This window comes from Tamandua tetradactyla, chromosome 9 (genome assembly GCF_023851605.1).
Source record: "Tamandua tetradactyla isolate mTamTet1 chromosome 9, mTamTet1.pri, whole genome shotgun sequence".
NCBI lineage: Eukaryota > Metazoa > Chordata > Mammalia > Pilosa > Myrmecophagidae > Tamandua > Tamandua tetradactyla.
Genome location: NC_135335.1, coordinates 49,132,705 through 49,157,688, shown reverse-complemented (window position 1 = coordinate 49,157,688; position 24,984 = coordinate 49,132,705). Strand labels below are relative to the sequence as shown.

General features: G+C 42.5%; 1 protein-coding gene and 1 pseudogene across 1 annotated transcript in view; one reads left to right on the top strand and one right to left on the bottom strand.

Moving 5' to 3' along the window:
- CCDC127 (coiled-coil domain containing 127) overlaps positions 1–24,984 on the bottom strand; it is a 26,460-nt gene extending 1,476 nt beyond the window's left edge. The window contains exons 1-2 of the mRNA XM_077116783.1: positions 24,868–24,984; positions 10,404–10,536 (exon numbers count right to left, since the gene is read on the bottom strand). Of these exons, the coding sequence (XP_076972898.1) occupies positions 10,404–10,524 (121 nt within the window). The 5' untranslated portion in view covers positions 10,525–10,536; positions 24,868–24,984. The remainder of the gene's footprint in view (positions 1–10,403; positions 10,537–24,867) is intronic.
- Positions 21–665, top strand: LOC143647116 (ADP-ribosylation factor-like protein 6 pseudogene; annotated as a pseudogene).

Sequence of the window (24,984 nt, the reverse complement as noted above, 5' to 3'; positions counted from 1 at the left end):
GTGCATGCTCAAGAGACAAGTATTGCTCAGTCACTAAGGCTCTAGCTGAGGCAGAGGCTGCTGGTTCACTCAAATCCTGGTGGCAGCTTCACTCTGGACCAGGGGTTATTGGAGCATAGACAGGGAAGCTAAGGGCCCCCCACACCAGATTCCCATCACATAAATAGATATGACTGATATGTCAATATTTGAATCCCATTATGGGACTGCTAGACAAACTTTCAAAGCCTGTTTATTAGCCCGAAGGAGGGGAAGTTCCTGGTTTGTGCCGTGGGCTGGATAATAATGGGCAAAACAATAATCATTAACAAATTTAATCCTTGAAATGTTCAATCTCAAGACATAATTCCAACAATAGAATTCAGTGTAGAAAAATTCAAATTCAGCAGTTTTTCTTTTACAGTGTTTGACATGTCAGACCAAGGAAGATACAGAAATCTCTGGGTATACAAGTCACTATTTTTATGACTGCTAGTAATAATTGGTTAAGAATGGTTGTGGTTAAAGAAGAATTTTATACTCTTCTGAACCATCCAGATATTAAACCTGGACAAAATGTATTTCTTTGCAAACAAAATGGATCTTAAAAAGATGCAGTGAATTCTGAAAAAGTGTATCAAATACAGTGTGTAGAAAACGTCAAAGATTAACCTTGGCATATTTGATCATATCCAGGCTGTGAAGAGATAGCGACATCTGAAAAGACAGCGTTCAGAAATCTCAGCAATTTTTAATTCAGGGAATATCTTAAGGCAAACTGAACACTTAAAAAATTTTAACCAGATTTCTGTGTATCTGAGAATATGATCTTCTACTTGCATTTATGAACTCTGAATAAACTTAAAGGACATAGGACTTCAATAATATGGTTATTAATTATGTGAAAACTAATTGTTCCTTCAGAAGCACTCCCTAGAACCATCAGCCTCTTGGTAAAGGTCTACAGTTTATTGTAATTAGAATGTTTAAAAGTCAAAATTATAAGCCATCTCAATATCCCATCATGATTTGTTTCATTTTTAATGTATTTCATTTAAAAAATCATCTGTTTTTAAAATTTAGTTTATAATAACCGTATGAAGTGTGCTTGTGAAAAATGAAACTCAGATATCTAGAAGAGGCCATGGTAACTGATATATATTACATTTTTTGCTCTGTGTCATTGTGGTGGTTTGAAGTTTATATGTGCCTGAAAAACATGTTCTTAAATTTAATCCGTTTCTGTGTGTGTGATCTCATTATAAGTAGGACATTCTGATGTTACTTTCAGTGAAGATAACTGTGGCCCAGCCCAATCAGGATGGGTCTAAATCCTCTTACTGGAATCCTTTATAAGCAGAATGAATTCAGACATGAGAAAGAGAAAGCCACAGGAAGCAAGAAGCTGAAATGTAACCAGGAAGAGACCAGGAGATACCACCATGTGCCTTGCCATGTGACAGAGCAACCAAGGATCACTGGCAGCCACCCCAGAATGCCCCAGTTTTCGGGGAGAAAGTGTCACCTTGATGATGCCTTCATTTGGATATTTTCCTGGCCTTAAAACCATGAGAGAATAAATTACCATTGCTTAACCTGACCCATTTCATGGTATTTGCTTAAGCAGCCTTGGAAACTAAACAATCATCATCAAAACATGAAATATAAAGCAAAACCAAAAATGATGAATATGACACGGCTACAGATAGCAAGCCCCCCCTTAAGTCTCTGAGATCCTATAAGACATGGTTTGGCATCTTTCCCCATTGGACACACTGGAATCTTACAAATACTGGGGCAGGGGAGTAGGGGAGGTCTAATGAGTAATTCTTGACAAACTGAAGGCAGCCAGCCTTCTGTACTCTGTTGTATGGAAACCTGCAGTACCCCAAAGATCTGGGAAAGAGGAAGGGAAACTTACTACAAGCCTGCTGGCTAGCAGGGACCCCAGTGCTGGACTTTCCCTCTTTCATGCGGAGGTCACCAACTCTTTCTTCCATCCCACTAACAGTTAAGAGTTTGACAGAACAGTGGTTCAGGAAATCCACTGCATCCTGAAATGATATTATTGCTCAATAATTTAGCAAATGTTGGGATGATGTTATGTTTTTCACGTGTGCATGCACGTAAGCAGCATGGATTTGAGTCCCTCAGAAATTAGAAGGATTGTTCAGAAAAATCTCAAAGTTCAAGATCCAAAAGCAACCAAGGACAATAGTTTATACAGTTTGAAAGCAGTGTTTATGTCCAGATCTCAAAATGTAGCCAGATTGCTCTCATGCAATTCTCTCCTTCTACCCTTCCTATCCATTTTCTCTAACTCCTTATAGTTAACATTTCCCTTCTGAAAACATCTGGATTCATGGGTCTCTCCTTACGTTTTGATCACTTCCTTATCTGTGTTGCCTACACTGGTTCCTTTGCTTCTCCCAACATCCAAGATGTTGCCCTCCCTGTTCAGTTCTTTTTGCCCAGGTCCCTTGGGAATCTTCTCTAGTTCATGGCATCAACCAACACCTCTGTGTGAACAACTACTCCAGTATTTCCATATGTCTGAAGGTCACTTCACCTTGACAGGCAACCGAACTCATCCTTGTCCAATTAAAAATAGCTTGTATTTCAGTTAATAACTCAAAAACATCTTCTTTATTTCCAACCTTGCCTTTGCTAAAGAACTTGCAGCCAGAGAACCTAACCAATAAAGCAGAAATTACAGTAAAATTTGGCAAGCATTTAGAGGTATGCTTACGTTATGTGAGAAGAGAAGAGCTAATTCAGCCTGGGAGGAGGTTGGGGAGAGTTTCATAAAAGAGGTCAACCTGAACACAGTCTGGAAGGCTGGGTAGGATTTGGGCTGGTAGGCTGGGGAGGAAAGGCCACTCTAGGTAGAACAATCAGATGCAGAAAGACCATCACATGTTTTGACAGCACAAAGCTTCCAGGAGTCTGATGAGTCTGGAGTAGAGAGCTTATATCAAGGAGTAGCTGGAGAAGACTCTGGAAGATTCAGGAGCTAAATCATAGAAGCTCTTATAGACTCTGAGAAGGAACACGGAGGCTCTCCTGAGGCGAAGGGGGGGGGGTGTCATTCAAAAAATTCTTTATGAAAAGGAATGGAGTAACTGATTTGACATCATTCTGGAAGTGGCATCAAGGATCAGAAAAAGGGTTAGGGGGAGAGAGGTAGAGGATTAAGGGAGGGGAGACTAGTAACAGGGAGTTGCCCACTGCTATAAACAACTCATTAAATTCCCCCTTTTAAAGGCTATTCCGTTTCTGGTATACTGCATTCTGACAGCTAGCAAACTAGAACACCCGGCAATACCATTGTTAGGTATCTACTCAAAGGACGTAAGGGCAAAGACACAAACAGACATTTGCACACCAATGTTTATAGCAGCATTATTTACAACTGTGAAGAGATGGAAACAGCCCAAATGTCCATCAAGAGACAAGTGGCTAAATAAACTGTGGTATACACATACGATGGAATATTACACAGCTGTAAGACAGAATAAAGTTATGAAGTATGTAATAACATGGATGGACCTTAAGGACATTATGCTGAGTGAGATTAGCCAGAAATAAAAGGACAAATACTGTATGGTCTCACTAATATGACTGACATTAGTGAATAAACTTGGAGAATTTCATTGGTAACAGAGACCATCAGGAGATAAAAATAGGGTAAGATATTGGGTAATTGGAGCTGAAGCGATACAGATTGTGCAACAGGACTGACTAAAAACTCAGAAATGGATAGCATAATACTACCTAACTGTAATAGAATTATGTTAAAACACTGAATGAAGCTGAATGTGAGAATGATAGAGGGTGGAGGGCTGGAGGCACAAATGAAATCAGAAAGAAAGATAGACGATAAAGACTGAGATGGTATAATCAAGGAATGCCTAGAGTGTATAATGATAGTGACTAAATGTACAAATTTAAAAATGTTTTTGCATGAAGAAAAACAAAGGAATGTCATTACAGCTGGGTGCTGAAAATAGATGGTAATTAATATTTAAAAATTTTAACTTACATGTGAGACTAAAGCCAAAAATGTTTATTTGGTACAAAATTTATATTTTGACTAGTGTAGTTCCTAATATAACTTACGTGGACAGCTTAATTGAACACCATAAGTTCATGGAACCTTAGGTAGGGCATAAGATTTTGTTGGTTTGTCCAGAGTGATGCCCCAATAAATCCCAGAGTGATCTGAACAGTGAGTAAAAAAATATTTGCAAAGTCCCCCTTGGGGGAATGGTGAGAAAGGGGGAAAATTCAACTTTCCCAAGTGGAGAATTCGTAATATTCTCACAAGCAGTGGGGACAACCAAAGCAATAGGCTGAGTCACCAATCTTGGGGTTTGTTCATATGAAACTTAACCCCACAAAGGATAGGTCAAGCCTACTTAAAATTAGGTCTAAGAGTCATTCCTAGAGAACCTCATTTGTTGCTCAGATGTGGCCTCTCTCGCTCCAGCCAACACAACAAGCAAACTCAATGCCCTCCCCCTGTCTACGTGGGACATGACTCCAAGGGGTGTGGACCTTCCTGGCAACATGGGACAGAAATCCTAGAATGAGCTGGGACTCACCATCAGGGGACTGAGAAAACCTTCTTGACCAAAAGGGGAAGAGCAAAATGAGACAAAATAAAGTGTCAATGGCTGAGAGATTCCAAACAGAGTCAAGAGGTTATCCTGGAGGTTAGTCTTACGCACTGAATAGATATCACCTTGTTAGTCAAGATATAATGGAGAGGCTGGAGGGAACTGCCTGAAAATGTAGAGCTGTGTTCTAGTAGCCATGTTTCTTGAAGATGATTGTATAATGATATAGCTTTCACAGTGTGTGTGATTGTGAAAACCTTTTGTCTGATGCTTCTTTTATCTATCTTATCAACAGACGAGTAAAACATACAGAATAAAAATAAATAATAGGGGAAACAAATGTTAAATTTAGATTGAAATGCTAGTGATCAAGAAAGGGAGGGGTAAGGGGTATGGTATGTATGAATTTTTTTCTGTTGTCTTTTTATTTCTCTTTCTGAATTGATGCAAATGTTCTAAGAAATGATCATGATGATGAATATGCAACTATGTGATGATATTGTGAATTACTGATTATATATGTAGAACAGAATGATCATATGTTAAGAATGTTTGCGTTTGTTGTTATATTTTTAAAAAAACTAAAAATTAATAAAAAATGTTTTTAAAATTACATATTAGATAACATAACACAGGCTGCTATTATGAGGAAATTTTTTGTTGGTCACAATCAAGAAAGGACTCATGGAAGAGGCAGACAGAAAGGGGAAAACATTCCACGTGAGGAGATTACCATGGAGGTACAGAGGAAGGTGCAGTACAGTAAACTGGAAGTCAGAAAAATCTTCAATTCTGATATAAGCTTGCCTTATGACTTTGGGCAGACTTGACTTCAGAGTCCTAGTGTTAGGTACAGAAAATGGAGTTGGAACTTCTGCCTCCAGGAAAATTGAGTAGACACACATTTCTCCATTGTTCCTGCTAAGTATAACCAAAAATCCCAGACATAAGATATAAAACAAACCTAAGAATGACATTCATAACAAGACTGAAAGGTGGAGAGAAGGAAGACTAGGAGTCACTGGACCCAAGGGGTGTAAGTTCTCACAGTTTTCCTTTTGTCTCACATACTCTAGACTTGAAGCTGAAGAAGCTGGTAACCTAGAAATGCCAATGGGTGCAGACAAAATCCCAACAAAACTTGCTCTATCTAGGTTAAGGACCAGGAAAGGAACAGCCTAGCAACACAGAAAACTTTTGGAGAATTACCACTCTACTTTATCTAAACACCAGAGGGAAAAAGTGGCCCTACCTCCACCACACAAGCACCAGGTAAGCAAGAAGCGTAGACGTCCACTCTTGCAAGGCTGTGGAGGGGCCCCAACACCTCCGCAAGGTGGTAAGAAGTTCTTCCTTATAGTGTCAATGGAGACCACAGGGGAAGCCTGGACTTCCATCTCTATCTGGCAGCAATGACAAAAAATCCTCCCCCACCCACTGGAGTGGTATCAGAGGAGGGCTAGTGGAGAGTAAGAACTTTACCTCTACCCAGTACCACCCAGCAGGAATGAGGCTGCTACTTCACCTGTGGAGAAAATCATCAACTGATGGCTCGAGCTCTCAACAACAAACACCAAAAATACAGTAAATGAAGCGAAAAACTCATTAGATAGAATCAACAGCAGATGTGAACAGGCAGAGGAAAAGATCAACAAACTTGAAGGCAAGAAATTATCCTGTAGGAGGAACAGAAAGAAAAAATTCAGAAAATTGAGCAGAACCTAAGGGATACCATCAAAAGTACCAATACAGACCTCACTGTAATCATAGGACAAGAGAGAGAGAAAGCACCAGAAAAAGTATTTAAAGAAATAATGGCCCTGTGCTTGGAAACTTGTAGCTTTTTTGTATATATGTTATTGTTCACAAAAAAAGAAGGAAAAAAAAGTATTTAAGCCCTCTAGCCTCCTACATTCTGGAGCAGCTAGAAGGAAAAATATGAGAAGATCATATTGTGGCAAGTCATTTCCTGCTGCTTTCAGATTTCTTTCTTTGTCTTTGGATTTTGACAATTTTGCTATAGTGTATCTTGTTTAGAGTCTATACAGCTTGAAATTCGTTGAGCTTCTTGGATATATATATTCATGTCTTTCGTCAGTTTTTGGATGTTTTGGGCCATCATTTCTTTTTAACATTTATATATTTTAAACTTTTTCTTATTGTGTGGTAGCCCATGACAAACTCTGAGATCTACCCTGTAACCACTTTTTTAAAAAAAGTTTTTTATTAATTAAAAAAAATTACAAGAAACACAAACATCCTTAATATATGCTCATTCCGTTCTACATATATAATCAGTAATTCACAATATCATCACATAGTTGCATATTCATCATCATAATCATTTCTTAGAACATTTGCATCAATTCAGAAAAAGAAATAAAAAGACAACAGAAAAATAAAACAAAAACAGAAAAAGAAAAAAAAAATTTTACATACCATACCCCTTACCCCTCCCTTTCATTGATCACTAGCATTTCAAAATGAAATTATTTTAACATTTGCTGTAACCACTTTTTTGAAGAGTGCTTTGAAAACTACTGCTTTTTTAGTTCTTTGCTTAGTATATATGCTATACCACACAATAAGAAAAAGTTTAAAATATATAAATGTTAAAAAGAAATGATGGCCCAAAACATCCAAAAACTGACGAAAGACATGAATATATATATATCCAAGAAGCTCAACGAATTTCAAGCTGTATAGACTCTAAACAAGATACACTATAGCAAAATTGTCAAAATCCAAAGACAAAGAAAGAAATCTGAAAGCAGCAGGAAATGACTTGCCACAAACAGTAACATTCAGAGTGGATTCCAAAGGAGAAACCATGGAGGCCAGAAGACAGTGGGATAGCACATTTCAAGTCCGTAAAAGAATATTCCTGTCAACCAAGAATTCTATATCTGGCAAAATTATCTTTCAGAATTGAAGGAGAAATTAAGACATTTAAAGATAAATAAAAGCTGAAAGAGCTCATTATCAGAAGACATGCCCTACATGAAATGCCCAAGGGAGTCCTTCAGAATGGAACACAAGGGTGCTGGCAATACACAGTAACTCAAAGCCTTAAGAAAAAATAGAGAGCACTAAGAAGTTAATTGTAATCACACTAAGAAAATAACTAAAAGATATACAGAAAAGGAAAGAAGGTGGCAATAAAAAAAAGCAACTAAATATATGATGCAGTAATGGAGTAACTGCAGTTGATTTTTAGATTTTACACAAAAGCACAAGCACAATGAAAGTAAAACAATTTATAAAATGGACTATAGCATAAATAAATACTTTGTGCATCAAAGGACATTATCAAAAAAGTGAAAAGACAACGTACAGTATGGGAGAAAATATATGAAAGTCACATATAAGGGTTTAACATTCAGAACATATAAAGAACTAAAACTCAACAACAAAAAGGTAAACAACAGAATTAAAAATGAGTTTTGGGCGGTGCAAAGAATTCAGTGGCAAGAATTCTCGCCTGCCAAGCTAGAGACCTGGGTTTGATTCCCAGAGCCCGCCCATGCCAAAAAAAAAAAGAGTAAACACAAAAATCTGTACATACATGTTTATGGCAGCTTTATTCATAATAGCCTCAAACTGTAAACAACCCAATTATTTTTCAATGGTTGACTAATTTAATAAACTGTAGTATATCCATACCGTGGAATATTACTCAGACATAAAAAAAAGAACAATGTACTGTGCAACAACTTTGGTGAACTTCCAGAGAATTATGCTGAGGAGGGAAGAAATGAATTATCCTGAGAAAAAAAGGTTTGTGTGTGTGATTCCATTGATATAGCATCCTCAAAAGGACAACATTACAGAAATGAAGACGAGATTAGTGGTCGCCAGGGATTAAGGAGGGGATGAGGGTGAGAGGTCAGAGTAGCCACAAAAAGTGACAAGACTGCTCTCTGTGGTGATGGAAATGTTCTGTATGTTGAATCTATCAATATCCTGGTTGTGATAATATACTATAGTTTTCCAAGATATTATTGGGGAAACTAAGTAAAAGGTACATGGGATCTCTCTGTATTATTTCTTATAACTGCATGCGAATCTACAATTATCACAAAACAAAAAGTTTAATTAAAAAAAAAGTAGACTAAATGAACTCTGCCAGTCCTATCCAGCTCGAAAACTACTGTCTTCTATATCAGGGGAAGAAAAGAAATAGTGAGGGAATGCAAGAGAAGTAAGAGAAGGAGAAAACACAGAGACAGATGAGGAAGGGAGAAATAAGAAGACCAACAGAAAAGTAGGAAAAACTGGATGATCAAATAGATTTGGAAAAGAGAGCAAAATCTGCCAAAAGGCTGAAATATTTAGCATTCTCCATGGATGGTACCCACTATCTTTCAAAGCATTTCTTCAGGGAAATTACCCAGGGTAAGAATTTCTGCCAGAGAGTGCCCTTTCAGGCAGGCATAATATCTCTGAACTACGTTAAAAGTTATATAATCCAACATTTTAAATGACCAGGATAAAACTAGCCTCTCATTAATAAACCAGTCAATAATTTTACCAAATTTTCATTTCTCTGCCTTTACTTCTATACTATGCTATGAGGCTGTGATATAACACCATATACTGTGGTACAACTTCTTAATCACCTAATAACACACTTTCAGAGAATCCTTGTAAGAATACAAAATTATCTGTGATCATGTAAGCAGAACAACTAAGAAGAAAATATAAAGTATTCTTCAACAAATCTTAGAAGCAGAAAGCATAATTTCAAAAGTCCAAAGGGAAGGCAAGAATTTAAAGGTTATTATTAAAGGTCATAAAAGCTAAAGATGATTGAAAATCAAATGGAAAATGAAAGTTATTGTACGGCCTCTGGAAGCCATAACACTAATTGGTTATTACATTATTAAGTGTAATTTTAAGCCTTCCAGTTCAGTCACCATGGTGGAAGTTCAACACCCTAGCCACAGGCAGCAAGTAGACTTTCCAAGTGTGAAGCAATATTTTGCAAAATTGCGAGCTAGTGAGCTTTTAAATGGTAATGGCCTTAGGACTGATTTAGATCTGCCAGTCTTTCACCAAGAGCAGAGGCACTGCATTACAAATCCTTACTCTTCAGCCTCCGCTTCTTCCATGTAAAATCTGTTGGTCTAAGAAATACTGGCATGTAAAAGCCACTACATAAAAACTATCACTACAAATGGAGGGGCAGGTTTTGCTTTTCTTCGGTTCAATTATTTGGTTGCTTACATTGTTTAGTGCCAACTAAGAAACTCAAGATGTAAAAATTTATAAAACCAACACGTGAACATCAGGAAATTTATTATGTAGTGGGAGATATAAGATAAGGGCTGCAATAATTTTAAGTTTGTATGTGGCTGGTAAGTTCTTAAAAGTGGTACAAAGTCAATTCAAACAAAAGAGAATTTCTGGTCAGACTGAGCAGAAGTTTCACAGGGAGAGTCTCCCAAAGACTGATTTCCTAAACAGTAACAGACATCCAAAACTGGTTTACCTTTACGCCTATTTTATTCTTCCCCACAGTCTCTATGGGCAACTGAAAGAAAAGAACCACCTTCAGAATTGTGAATGCCACACAAAACACTTCTAACTGTTCTTGTCTTATTTAATCCTCACCATCTCCTCCCACGGATGGGGAAACCCAGGATCGGCAGTGCTAAGTATTTGCCCAACATTCACTCTATGGAGTAAAACTAAGATGTCCACCTGCACCCGCCACACCTCTGGGCCCGCACACCTGGCTGCCTCCCTGAGGATGCTTCAACGGTCAGGCCAGAAAGGGCAAAGGATATGAAAACCATGACTTACGAAAAGCAGCCAATCCCAGCATCGGAACCAACAGGGCATAATTCCATCTGCTCCCATCACTCCCATCAGCCCTGGAATTAGGCCGGATATTCCAATTTGGGGGATCATTTAAGTTATTCATGGAGATATATACCTTGAAGTAAATGATAAAAACATATAAAAAGAATAAAAATATATGTCATTTATATTATCTATATGGATCATATAAATTCTTTCAGCTTTTTTCTAAAGGTTTTTTTTTTGAGTTTTACCTGTGTGCAACAGCACTGAGCCTTATGGGATTCAAAGACTCTAGATGAAAGCAGCTCACAGTCTAGTGAGGGAAGGTGGGGAGAGAGAAATATCCCAAATAACTTAAATATAGGCAGACTTGGGTAAGTTCTCTAGTACAAATATATGTGAAATATGGTTGATACAAACATGTAACTCAACAGAAGTGGGATCTCACTGGACATGCTGTTTCACCCGGCCGAGGCTCTGATAGATGACGTCAGCACACAGAGAAAGGGTATTCTCAGCACAAAGGGCAGGGCGAGGATGGCAGGAGGGCATGAAAGCACCGTGCCTGCCGCATCACGAGGCCAGGCACAGCCGAGGGGAGGTGGAGTCCCTTCTTACCTTGCTGAAAACCAACACCAAGACGGCAGAGGCTTCTACTTAAGCCTCAGGGACACCCTCAATAGTGAGGCTGGTGTCTGATGTGAAATCTAATTCACTAAGCACCTACACTAGGACCGAGCATCTTCACAAAGTTGAGCCCTAAGGGCCTTAGCTGGTTTCTTTGTGTCTGCCACAAGTAATACATATTAATTACAAGAATATTAATCATGGGGTACATTAGAAAAAAATCATGACAGGCAATAAAGAAATAACAAAAACTATGGCTCAGGGCGGGCTGTGGTGGTTCAGTAGGCAGAGTTCTTGCCTGCCATGCTGGAGATCTGGGTTTGATTCCCAGTGCCTGCCCATGCACAAAAAAAAAAGAAAAAAAAAGTCTCAGAACTTATTACGGGGCATGTGGAAACCACAGAATAACAAAATTAGGTATCTGAAAAACATTTAAATGTGTTTAAGAAACTTTTAAGAAAATGTCTAAGAGATATATATTCCCTCAAAGCCAATTTTGGGACATATAGTCTGAGGAAATAATCTTAAATTAAAAAAAGCTTTATGCACAAATACATCATTTACAATATTCTTTAGAATAGCAGAAAACTGGAAACAACGTAAATGTCAATAAAATGGGAATGGCCCATTGGAAACATGCTCACTAAAATAAGATACATACTCAGTAAAATAATTCAAAATGATGTTCTGAAGACTGCATTAAAGAATAAAATTTCAATAATCTAATGTTAAGTGAAAATGTTGCAAGAAACCAGGGACAAGACTCTGCAAGAGCCTTCAGGATCGTTATGCAGTAACAGGGCTGGAGTCCATAGCCAGGAACGAGACCAGGAATGCTTTGCACAAGTGGAATGAACCAGGACCAAGGCTCCGAAGTTCTAGGAAGCAAGCTTTATTAGTTAGTGTATACCGGGTCAGCCCAGTCACCTCTGAAAAGTCTGAGCCCCATTCAGGGACCTTGTCCATGAGATTTTTATGGACAAGACGGCTCGTTAGAGGTCGCTGGAAGGAAGCGATTGGCTGATTTGAATCAGGAAAAGTGCAAAGCTGGGTTTACAGAAGCAGATGAGCCGTTAGGGGAGGGGTTCCTTTGCAGGAACTTGTCTTTTCTTGCTTACGGGTGGTTTTACCTGTTCTTAGGGCAAGTTTCCTATTTACTCGTAGTTCTGGCTGCTCAGAGAAATCTGGGGAATTTTTTTTCTTTTGTTTTTCTTTTATTTTCTAGGGAATTTTTAAAGGGGAAAATGGCCTAATTGTGCAGGAGGGGTACTCTGCCTGCCGCTAGGGGCCTGCTTGTTACATATCCCTTCTTTGATGCTTACCCTGATTTAGAAGTTTTAACATCACTCTGAATTTAATAGCCTGTACATTTACATCATGAGGATTTTTGCTGTGGCTCAGCAAGTTACAGCATTTTCAATGAATTTGATGAGGACTTTGGCCACACAGGGACCTAAGGAATAATAGGGTGATGAGAGGGTTGGCTAGTGGCATGACCCAGGAAGCCAGGGCTCTTGGAACCCAATTCCACCAGGTTCTTAGTTCCTTTTCCCGGCTGTGGATTCACTCCCTGAGTTTCTGGACTTTTGCAGTAGCTATGCCAGATTGGTTTACGAAATAATGACATTCTTCTGGGAAGATGCATGCTCCTCCCTTTTCTGTGGTAAGTCAGCCTAAAGCCCTCCTATTCTGTGAGGCTTAGTTGCCAGGGAGTTTAACTGGTCCTGGAGGAAAACCAAGGAATCTGCTGCTTGCTCTAGATCTTCATTTAATTCTTGGGAGAGCTTGTAATAGAAACTTACGGAGGAACCTAGCGCTGCTACCCTTGCTCCTACTCCAGTGGCTATGCCAGCTCCGATTAAGACCAAAGTGAGTATGGCACTTTTTTGTCACTTGGGTTTCAAGGCTTGTTTAAATTCTGTTTCAGTGTAGACAGATACTTCTGGGGTTAAGTATACTGGGGTACAACTTCCTACCCAGTGGGCTTCTAAACACTTGTACGTGGATCTTCCACACAGATAAAACATCCCAGGGAAAGTGCATTGGATTGTATCTGCTGGGGGAGTCTGGTTTCTGACACACAGGTGCCTGGGTATAGTGCTGAGCAACTCAATTCTTGACAGCTGGTTTCCCTGGAGACAGGTTAAGTTGTTGCCTGGGACTATTAAACGAACATCTTGTGTGACTGGGCCGACGCGTACGGTCTGGTTTTCAACCAGTGACTGCGTGTGGTTTTGGGTGGGCTGATAAGGAATGCCCACAACAGCGTTTTGCGCAAGGGGAAAGCAGACCCAACAAGAGCTGAGTTGCTGGCTGGCATTATGGAGAAATGCATAGGTTGCATTGAGCACACGTGCTATTTGGTGTGTGGGATTCATAGATTGGCTAAGATGGCTGAGCCCCAGGAGGTTTGCTCGCCGATACTTAGGCCCTTGGGCCAGTGCTATAAGTTGTTTCTTAATGTCCTTGACCTGTTGTTTTCTGGCCTGATCCTGAACTCCTCCCCCATCACTCAAGCCTGCATGCGTATAGTAAGTCCAGCAGGCCGTCTGCCCAGACTTTCCATAAGTTGCACAGTCTCCTCCAGACTTTATGTAGCCTGTTCAAAACGTGTGCCCTCCGTAACAGCAAAGTTTAGCTTTAGAGGGGTAGTAGCAGGCTGCCGGCATGTAAGTTTGGGCAGAGAAATATTTTGACCTACCTGTTCCTTTGTAACAGTCATTACAGGCTGGGAGATTATTGCTGCTGATTAACTTTAAAAGGGCAAGCAGGACAAGACACAGATATATCCTACCAGGCATAAGTACGTTAAAGCAATTAGAATTCTTTCTAGCAAGTTCCATTCTTTGGGAGCTATGGCTGCCAGCCCAATACTGAATAGCAGGGCTAGAAGTCCAATTGGAAGTAATAGTCAACAATTCATGTAATAAAGGGAAGATGCCAGAAATGCAGCTGGGAAAGTTAGGAGAGTTAGAATCCTGATTAGCAAGGACAGAAGGGAAGTATTTAGACTAGTTCACAGTTCCTCAAGCTTCAGCCGTGTGTAAACAGTAAGCTTCTGGGGATGAGTGAAGCAGGGCTTGGCGCTCTCAAGCTTCAGTCATGCGCTGACAAGCTGCTTTCAATGAGCTACATCACGGTAACGATGGCTATTCAGGCCTCGGCCACCAGGCTGGTCAGATGACCCCGGCTGTGACGGAGAAGGCCGTGGTGACTTCCAAAGAATGACGTGCATCGGATGCTCAGGATCCAGGGGTGCACTCCCAGGGGCCGTCTGCAGTAGCTTTCTTGACCCAAGAGTGGTGGACCCACGGGATGACTTCGGCAACTTCAACAGCTGTTGGGCAGCTAAAATGACATGTAAGGGCCTCTCCAGTGAGGCTGGAGGGAGTCTTTTTTCCAGTCTTTTACCTATATTAGATCCGCTCGTTCAAATTCATGTATGGGGGCTAGATGCTGAGAGGCTTGGGCACTGTCCCTAACGCTTTCCCTTTAATTCATTTAAAACCTGTCCCAGCTGAACCAAGTGCTGGGTTAGGCTTAAGTTCCCAATTTCCCTGAGGTTTCTCTGTAAGACTCTGGTACGGGGTGGTGGCCTCCCATATACTAGTTCAAAGGGGGAAAAACCTATCTTCTATTGGGGCAGATCTAATTCTAAACAGTTTTGTTTTCTGACAGATTTTCTTTAATTGCCCTTTTAAAGTCAGGTTCATCCATTCCACTTTTCTGTTGCTTTGAGGCTGGTAGAAGGGCTCGTGCTACCTCCTGGGTAGTTCCCAAGCAGGTGGGATATGCTTCTCTCCAACCTGAGAAAGCGTGAACACCAGGAGGGAATGATATCCTTGGGCACAGGGCAGTTCTGTAAAATCTACCTGTAAATCTTCAAACGGACTGAGGCGCACTAATTGGGTATTTAGTCCTCCATCTAGCACTGGGTTGCTTGTTGTTGTTCTTTTGGCAGGTGGTATTCCTTCTGCATACTAGTTTTACCCAGGAAGGGAGCTTAGGTATGTAGAGGTGAGTGTTCAGACTGGCGGTAAGGGCTTCTTCTCCAAAGTGAGTTTGGTGGTAGATATGCTGTACCAGAGGCCATACTAAGTTTTTGGGAATTATGATGCATTCATCATGTAATATCCACCATCCTTCATGACATTGTTTTCCTTCCACACGTAGCCAGTTGCCCTATGACCTAGAGTAGGTTGGTGTTCTCTTCCACCATCGTAATGGCTGGGAGATGAGAGGAGCAATGAGTGGTTTTCCTTCTGGGGGAAATATTAATTGCCCCAGCGCTGCCTGCTGGATGGCTGAATCCGCCTTCTGGTTGCCTTTTGCCATTAAGGAGTTGCCCCTCTGGTGGTCACGACAGTGGATGACAGCTATGGTGGTAGGGGCCCAGACTGCTTCTAGCGGGGCAAAGATTTCTGGTCTGTGTATGACGTGCTTTCCTCCTGCTGTCATCAGTCTTTTTTAGTGCTCCATGTACATGTAGGGTGGTAAATGTATATTTTGAGTCAGTATAAATATTGGCTTCTTGTCTTGCCACTAGTTGTAGATCTAGGATGAGGGCTATGAGCTTGGCCTTTTGGGCTGACGTTCCTGAGGGTAAGGCTTCTGCTTCTAGTATATTTATTAAGGTGACAACTACATACCCAGCATAGCATACTCCATCCCTTATTTCTATCAGTGAACAGCTTGACATCAGGATATTTTAATGGTTGGTCTTTCAAGTTTGGGTGGCTGGGGTAGATTTCGTCTACAGTTTCTATGCAGTTGTGTTTTGGGGTGCCCTGATTCGAAAGGCAGCAGGGTGGCAGGATTCAGGGTTTGGTAGACATCAAGGTGTAGGTTGGGAGTTTCACACAAGGTGGTCTGATATTTGGTGAGTCTCACGGTTGACAGCCAGAGATGTCCCTTCTGTTCCCCAAGGCTGGTGAATGAATGGGGAATGAACACAGTTCTGCCCCAATGTGAGCTTTCCGGCTTACGGACCAGGAGAGCAGTAGCAACAGCAGCTCACAGACAGGAAGGCCACCCTAGTGCCACACTGTCTACCCACCTGGAGAGGTAGGCTACAGGCCTTTTCCCTGATCCAACGGTCTGGGTTAAAACCCCAGTGGCTGCTCCTTCCCACTCATGGGTGAAAGGCTTTTCTAATTCCTGAAGGCTTAGGCTCGGGGCCTGTGTGAGTACCATTTTTTTTTTTTTTTTTTTTTTGTGCATGGGCAGGCACCAGGAATCGAACCCAGGTCTCGGGCATGGTAGGTGAGAACTCTACCTGCTGAGCTACCGTGTCCTGCCCATGAGTGCGGTTTTAAACGCTTGAAAGCGTATTCTTGTTCAGTTCCCCACTGGAATGGGTCTCTCTCGCCCCTACTTTGTGACTTCATAGAGGGGTCTTGCTAGGAGGACATAGTTCAGGATTCAGACTCTGTAGAATCCGGTTGCCCCTAGGAATTCTCTGACCTGTTTCCTGGAAGTTGGTGTGGGAATGGCACCTGTTTACATTCTGGTCTCAGGCTTTGGGTCCCTTGCCATAGGTAGAAACCCAGATAATTGACTTGCTACTGGTAGATTTGGGACTTTTTTCAGGACACATGGTATCCTGCCTGGTCCAGGTGACAGAGAAGTTGCAGGTCTTTCCCTAGCACTTGCCCAAAAATATTGGAGGAGTTTTTGAAGCCCTGAGGCAACTGAGTCCAAGTATACCATCTTCTGGTTCCCATGGAAGGCCTCTCGCACTCAAAGATGAAGATTTCCTGGCTGACTGGGGCTACCTGGATGCAGAAGAAGGTGTCCTTCAAGTCCAAGCATGAGAACCATATGGCTTTTCCCGGGACCAGCCTAGGGAGGGTATACGGGTTAGGAACCACGGAGTGAATGGTCTCTGTGGCTGCACTGACAGTTCACAGGTCTTGATCCAGGCGAAAATCCCATTTGAACCTTTTTTTACGGGTAGCAACAGGGTGTTCTGTGGACAGTTGCAGGGCCGGATAATCTGGTCAGATTCCAGTCACGCCAAATGGCCCTGAATCCCTCAAGGGCCTTCTGAGGGATCGGGTACTGTCGCACTGCCACAGGACATGCCATGGGCTTCAGGGCACTTACCACTGGGAGGCAGCGTTTGTCTAGGCCTGGCGGGTTGTGCTCAGCCCAGACACTTGGAATGTCTGGGAATGGCAGGCTAGGGCGGATCTCCCCTCCTCCAGACTTTTCATGCAGCCGCCACTCTTCACCAGTTGGTGTGGTCAGGAGTAGGATCTTTTGTGGACCATTAATTTCCTCCTTCAGGGCCAAAAGTAATTCGGGCATGCAGTTTCCTGAGGAGGTCCCATCCCAATAGCGGCAGCGGGCATCAGGGCATGTACAGAAAATGGTGTGACACCAACGGACCCCCAATGCTGTACCCCCTGGCCTTCAGGAATGGTTTTTTCCGCACTATACCAGTGGCACTCACTGCATCTATTGTCTGGCCAGAGAATGGGCAAGCATTCCCAGGGGCTGGGTTATCACTGAGAGTTCAGCACCGGTATCCACCACTGGTATCCACCATAAAGTCCACTGTTCAGCCCCTAATTTTACTTCGGCCATGGGTTCCTGGGGGCCTAAAAATATGGAATCCGGTCTGTTCTAGTCAGAGAGCTCATCAACGGCCAGGGCGACGGTACTGGGGTCCGCAAGAGGCCTGGGGCCGGTGTCCCGCCTTCCTCTGCCTGTTAACAGAACAGCTTTATTGGGGTACTCATTCTTCCAATGCCCTTCCTCCTTGCAGTAAGCACACTGGTTCCGTCCCAAGTGGACCAGGCTTGCCAGGTTGCTTTTGATCAGGGCTTGTGGACCTGTTTTTCAAAGGCAGCAGTAATTATCTGAGCCCTCTCTCTGAATTCCCGTTTTCCCTCTTTGGCTTCTACCTGGTCCTGGTTATCTTGGTGGCTACATTTTACTGGCCACTTCTATTAGCTGGTTTGTATTCATGCCTGTGAACCCCTCTAGCCTCTGAAGCTTACGTCGAATGCCAGGGGCTGCTTGTTGCACGAAGGTGGCGTTTATCAGCATCTGGCTCCCTGAGGCCTCAGGGTTAAATTGTGTATATTGGTGGAAGGCATCATCAACTGCTCAGGAATTTGCTCAGGGGCATCTGGCCTCTGCAGAACTTCCTTGACCTTGGTCTACTGGTGGCTCTCCGGCTCCCTTTCTGGAGGCCCTGGAGCAGGGCTTCACGGAATCGCTGAAGGGACTGCAACACTGCATCAGTGTTTGGGTCCCACTCTGGTTTGTCTCCTGGAAAACTGCAGACGGCATATTGGGCTGGTTTAGGGTACTATTGGGGGCACTGCATCCAGGTGCTTCCGTGCCACTGCTACCATGTGCTGACATTCCTCAGTGCTGAGGAGAGTCACAAGCAGCTGGTTGCAGTCAGGCCAGGTGGGCTGGTGAGTTTGGACGATGGACTGGGACAGGTTGATCACTGCCTGGGGCCCCTCAGTGTAGGACAGCGTAGGATTTTTCCAATTTTGTAAGTCAGCAGAAGTGAAGGGAATATATATGAAGCTTCTTCTCCTGTCCTGAATGTCTCCCTGAGCATTGACACAAGGAGGTCCTCAGGTTTCTCTCAGAGGCATTAAGGGCGTGGTGCCAGTGGAGCAGTCACACCCGACCAGGGCCGTAGCTGCTGTGGCTTGGGATACTCAGGAATGGCCAGGCTCGGTGGGATTTTGGGCGATGTTCCTGGACTACTGGGGGAGCTGGGGCTTGCTATGGAGGATCTCGGCAGGACTGTGGGTGTTTGTGGTGTGATAGGGTGGGGGGGTTTCTTCCTAATCTGGTGTGCTAGACAAAGCCAGGACTTTGGGCTGGGCTTTCGATCTCTTGTGCGAGTCTCCTGCCACCTGGGCGAGAAACACTTGGCATTGCCCATCTAGACAGGCCTTTATCCACCCTGGCTTCTTTTTTTGCAACTTCCAGTCAGGTGGCAAATGTAGGGAAATTGGGCTGGGTGTACAGGCATCCCTGTCACTACACTATAAACTGCTCTCACTCTTTCTAACTTGAAAGTTCCTTCAGACGGCCAACCTACCCCAAAGGTGGGCCATTCTAGCATGCAGAATTTCCTGAGTTGACCGGGGGTCAGTCTGACTCCCCAGTCACCAGTAAAAGCCTTCTTAAAGTAGGACATCATGCACCATAACGGTGTCTTACTGGCTTCCCTTCCCATACTGGTGGGGCCAACAATTAGGGAGAGAGCTTACAGACAAACAACAAAGGGTTTTGAACAGACTATAGCTTTGTTTGGTCTGGCCACTCCCCTAGCGGGGACGTTGGACAACTCTTGGCTTCGGTGGTCTGGTATAAACCCCCAGACAGCCCCCCTTTCAGGGTTGCCCACCGTTAACTGTATGAGGATCGCCACAGACCCGCAGAATCCGAACTCACTCACAGTCTGGTGCACGACTCCTATGGCCCAGGAATTCCTTTCACTCATACACTCACACGTACACACCCTGATACCTCTCCTGCACCACCCTCCCCGAAATTGAACCTGAAGACTTCCATTTCCCAAGGTCTTCCAACTGGAGATTGGTACTTGGAGAGTTTCTGGGGGTTGATCAGCCTCCCCTTCCACTCATGCTCCCTTAGCTTTTCTTTTTCAACTTTTTTTTATTGTATAGTATAACATATATACAAAACAAAGAAATAAAAAAGCAATAGTCTTCAAAAAGTGGTTACAGAATAGATCTCAGAGTTTGTCATGGGCTACCATACGATCCTCTCATATTTTTCCATCTAGCTGCTCCAGAATATAGGAGGTTAATGGGCTTACATACTTTTTTATCATCACAATAGATTTTTTCCTTCTTTTTTTGTAAACAATAATATATATACAAAAAAGCTATAAATTTTCAAGCACAGCACCACAATTAGTTCTAGAACATATTTCAGACTTTGACATGGGTTACAATTTCACAATTTTAGGTTTTTACTTCTAGCTGCCCTGAAATACTGGAGACTAAAAGGGATATCAATTTAATGATTCAGCATTCATACTCATTTGTATAAGTCTTATCTTCTATGTATAACTCCGCCATCACCTTTGATCTTTCCATACCTCTCTTTGGGGTTGTTTCTGCTACGGCAATTCTAAATTTTTGATATTGGAAGGGTCTGTCACTAATATGGGGTAGGGAGATGGAACTAGCTGATGTTCTGGAGAGACAGGGCTGGGTTTCAGGACTTATCTGGACCAGGGACCCATCTGGAGGTTGTATATTTCTGTCAATTTACTCCAGTGCATGGAACACTTGTGGAATCTTATATCTTGTCCCAGGTGTTCTTTAGGATTGGCTGGAATGGTCCTGGTTGGGGGTAGGCAGGTTATGATAGGTAGCAAGGTCTACCTGAAGCTTGTTTAAGAGCAACTTCCAGAGTAGCCTCTCGACTCTATTTGAACTCTCTCTGCCACTGATACTTTATTACACTTCTTTTCCCCCATTTGGTCAGGATGGAATTGTTGATCCCATGGTGCCAGGTCTGGATTCGTCCCTGGGAGTCATCTCCCATGTAGTCAGGGAGACCTTTACCACTGGATGTCATGTCCCACATAGTGGGGAGGGCAATGATTTCACTTGCAGAGTTGGGCTTAGAGAGACTGAGGGCAAATGTGAGCAACAACAGAGGCCCTCCAGAAGTAACTCTTAGGTATGCCTATATGTAGTCTAAGCTTCTCCGCTATCTATAAGTGTCATAAGAGTAAGCCTCATGATCGAAGGCTTAGCCTATTGATGTGGATGTCCCTAAAGTTTGTCACAGTATCAAGGGATTCCCTTATGGTAAGGTTTATTAGTTCCATATTCTTTCTCCCCTCCTTCAGGGGATTTGCCAATACTTTTTGATTATCTGCTTAATATACTCCAGGATGTTTCCAGGCATTACAATAATCTCTTTCTCACTCTGTGCTGTTTCAGTTGTTCAAATGAGCTATACAGATAGGTTGAATTAGATTATGCACTACAGAAAATTTCAGTTCCAGATCAAATAAATCTTTCATTGGTCTCCAAGAGTATGTGTGGATCTAAAATACAGACACTGTCTTCCTTACTCCTATGCTCTGAATTACTTTAACCCCAACCTGTTTGGCTTCGTTCTTATCTCTAAACAAAAGGTAATATATTTTTTAAAACAGTTTCTCAAAATCCAGATATAATAACCACCACTCCAGACTTAATGTGTCTGCTCTTTAAAAGCTTACAATCTAGGCCCCTGTTTTCTTATAAGCATTTTCTAAAGGTGACTATACCATTGTTGTTTTTTTTGTTTCTAGCTTGTTTTATCTCACCAAATATCCCACATGTTCATTCATATCGTTGCATGCCTCATGACTTTGTTCCTTTTTGTAGCAGCAGAGCCTTCGTTCATAAGTGTACACCATCGTTCACCATTCTACTTCTCCATCAGTGCATCCTTCAGCCACTTACATTCATTGGGCATCATGTAGAGCGCCCAAAGTCCACAGTCCATCAACATTCTCAATTTTAGATAATTTCATTGCTCCCTAGAGACAGAAAATCAATAAACACACCCTTGCCAAATAGGAGATCTAAACCTCCTCTTAACTCTTGTCCCTCACCTCATTATTTACCTCTGCTGTTGCTGTGGTACTGCCGATGGTTTCCTTTTTTTTTTTTTTTATTAATTAACGGAAAAAAAGAAATTAACCCAACATTTAGAAATCATACCATTCTACATATGCAATCAGTAATTCTTAACATCATCACACAGATGCATGATCATCATTTCTTAGTACATTTGCATCGGTTTAGAAGAACTAGCAACACAACAGAAAAAGATATAGAATGTTAATATAGAGAAAAGAAATAAAAGTAATAATAGTAAAAAAAAAAAAAAAACCTATAGCTCAGATGCAGCTTCATTCAGTGTTTTAACATGATTACTTTACAATTAGGTATTATTGTGCTGTCCATTTTTGAGTTTTTGTATCTAGTCCTGTTGCACAGTCTGTATCCCTTCAGCTCCAATTACCCATTATCTTACCCTGTTTCTAACTCCTGCTGGACTCTGTTACCAATGACATATTCCAAGTTTATTCTCGAATCTTGGTTCACATCAGTGGGACCATACAGTATTTGTCCTTTAGTTTTTGGCTAGACTCACTCAGCATAATGTTCTCTAGGTCCATCCATGTTATTACATGCTTCATAAGTTTATCCTGTCTTAAAGCTGCATAATATTCCATCATATGTATATACCACAGTTTGTTTAGCCACTCTTCTGTTGCCGATGGTTTCCTTTTGAACACAGCTGATAGCATGCAATAGCAGTTATCCCCCTGTACCCTGGACTTAAACACTCTTTGTACAAGAATCATATCTTTGAAGTAATTCTTACAAGAACTCATTCGTATTTCTAGTGTGAATCAGTGGGACACATAGGTCTATACAACCCCTCTCAATCTTGTCTTCTATATGGTAATATTACTTCTAGACCCACTAGAGAATCACCTTCACTCCTATCTATTCCCTTACATTGGAGTTCAACCATATTAGCTAATGGTTCACCCATCTCTAGCTTCTATGTATCTCTAAGTCCCCTATATTCTGTATTATAGCCTCTGATTATACCTTTATGTTGGTCATAAAAGTGGAATCATACAGTATCTGTCCTTTTGTGTCTGGCTAATTTCATTCAGCATTGTGTCCTCAAGGCTCATCCATCTTGTCATGTGCTTCAGGACATCAATTTGACTTACTGCTGCAATATTCCATCATATATATCTCTATCTACCTATCTATCTATCTATCTATCTATCTACCACATTTTGTTGATCCACTCGTGTGTTGATGGGCATTTGGTGTGCTTCCATCTTTTGATGATTGTGAATAATGGTGCTATGAACATCGGTGTGCAGCTGTCTGTGTTGTTACTTTCAGCTCTTCTGGGTATATAACAAGTAGTTGCTGGGTCTTAGGGCTGCTTGATATTTAGTTTCCTAAGGAACTGCCAAACAGTCTTCCATAGTGGTTGCACCATTGTACGTTCCCATCAGCAGTGCATAAGTGTCCCAGTTTCTCCATATTCTCTCCAACATTTATAGTTTTCTGTTTAATAGCAGCCATTCTCATAGGTGTGAGATGGTATCTCATTGTCGTCTTGATCTGCATTTCCCTTATAGCCCGCGAAAATGAGCATCTCTTCACATGTTTTTAAGCCATCTGTTTTTGCTCTTCAGAATAATGCCTATTCATATCTTCAGATGATTTTTAATTGTTTGTTCTTTTGTTGTTGAGTTGCATGGTTTCTTTGTCTACACAGGAAATCAAACCTTTGTCTGATACGTGATTTCCAAATATTTTCTCCCACTGAGTTGGCTGCCTCTTCACTTTTTTGACAAAGTCTTTTGAGGTGCAGAAGCATTTGATTTTGTGGAGTTCCCATTTATCTATTTTTTCTTTTATTGCTTGCACTTTGGGTATAAGGTTTAGGAAGCTATCTCCTATTACTAAGTCTTGAAGTTTCCCTACACTTTCTTCTAGAAGCTTTATGGTGCTAATCCTTATATTTAGGTCTTTGATCCACTTTGAGTTAATTTTTGCATAGGTGTCCCCTACCCATTTACGAGTGGGCTGATTCCTAATGCACCCGGGTGCTTAACAATCAGACAGGCAGTGTTCCCTGGTACCTGGGGCTGCAGGTGCCAGGCCCAGGAAGGTCAGGACTCTCCGAATGACGGAGAAGATCCCTGGTGCCGGCAGTGGATTTGGTCGGGTCTCTGGTCTGGGCAATGCCTCCGCCACAGGCAAGGGAGGAGAGAGCATCACTGGCCTCTTGATCCCAGATGAGCACCCAGAAATGTTGCGTGAAACCAGGGACAAGACTCTGTAAGAGCCTTCGGGGTGGTTAGGAGGTAAAAGGGCTGGAGTCCATAGCCGGGAACGAGACTGCGAGCCTCCAGGAACGAGACTGCGAGCCTCCAGGAATGCTATGCACAACCGAAATGAACAAGACTAAGGCTCCGATGTTTCAGAAAGCAAGCTTTATTAGTCGGTGCACACGGGGTCAGCCAAGTCACCTCTGAGCCCCATATAGGGGCTGACATGAGGTTTTTATAGACAAGACGGCTCCTTAGGGTAGGGTACTCCTGATACGGCGTGTGGTGTTGCTGGGAGGAAGCGACTGGATGATTTGAATCAGGAAGAGCACAAAGCTGGGTTTACGAAGCAGATGAGTCCTTAGAGGAGGGATTGCTTTGCAGGAACTTGTCTTTTCTTGCCTATGTGTGGTTTTCCCCCTTCTCAGGGCAAGTTTCCTATTTACTTGTAGTTCTGGCTGCTCAGAGAAATCTGGGGAATTTTTAAAGGGGAAAATGGTCTAACTGTGCAGGTGTGCTCTGCCTGCCGCAAGGGGCCTGCCTGCTACAAAAAAGCAGGTCATGTAATTACATATGACATCACTTATGGCTGCTTTCCACGTCACTTAATTCCACAGAAGATTTCGGGTATCCTACAAATACTAGGCCAGGAAAATGTGAAAGAGGTAAAATTAGGGGGAAATTAGTATGATATTTAAGCCAAAGCTTCCACACCGCTTTGAAATACGGACCGGAAGAGAAAAGAAAACCTCTGCGCTCTCCAGCAGCCAGAGCTGAGAAACGCTAGGGCGGGACCGCCCGGGCCCCGCGCTGGACGCCGACAGGATGGTGGGACTGTGCGGCCTGCCCCGCTCGCCTCCGAGGCCAGTCACAGGACAGGGCCCTAGAAAGTACCGATGTCCAGACCCCGCCCCAGCACTGCCCGGCCGGCCCCGATCCCCGAGCGCCCGGACCTACCTCCCGGCCCGCCGCCTCTCCTCAGCGCAGGGGACCTCCGTCCGCGGTGACCCCTCAGCGCCAGATTCAGTCCTCCCATCCGTTCTGCGCAGGCGCGGCTGCCTTCACCCCTGGCGC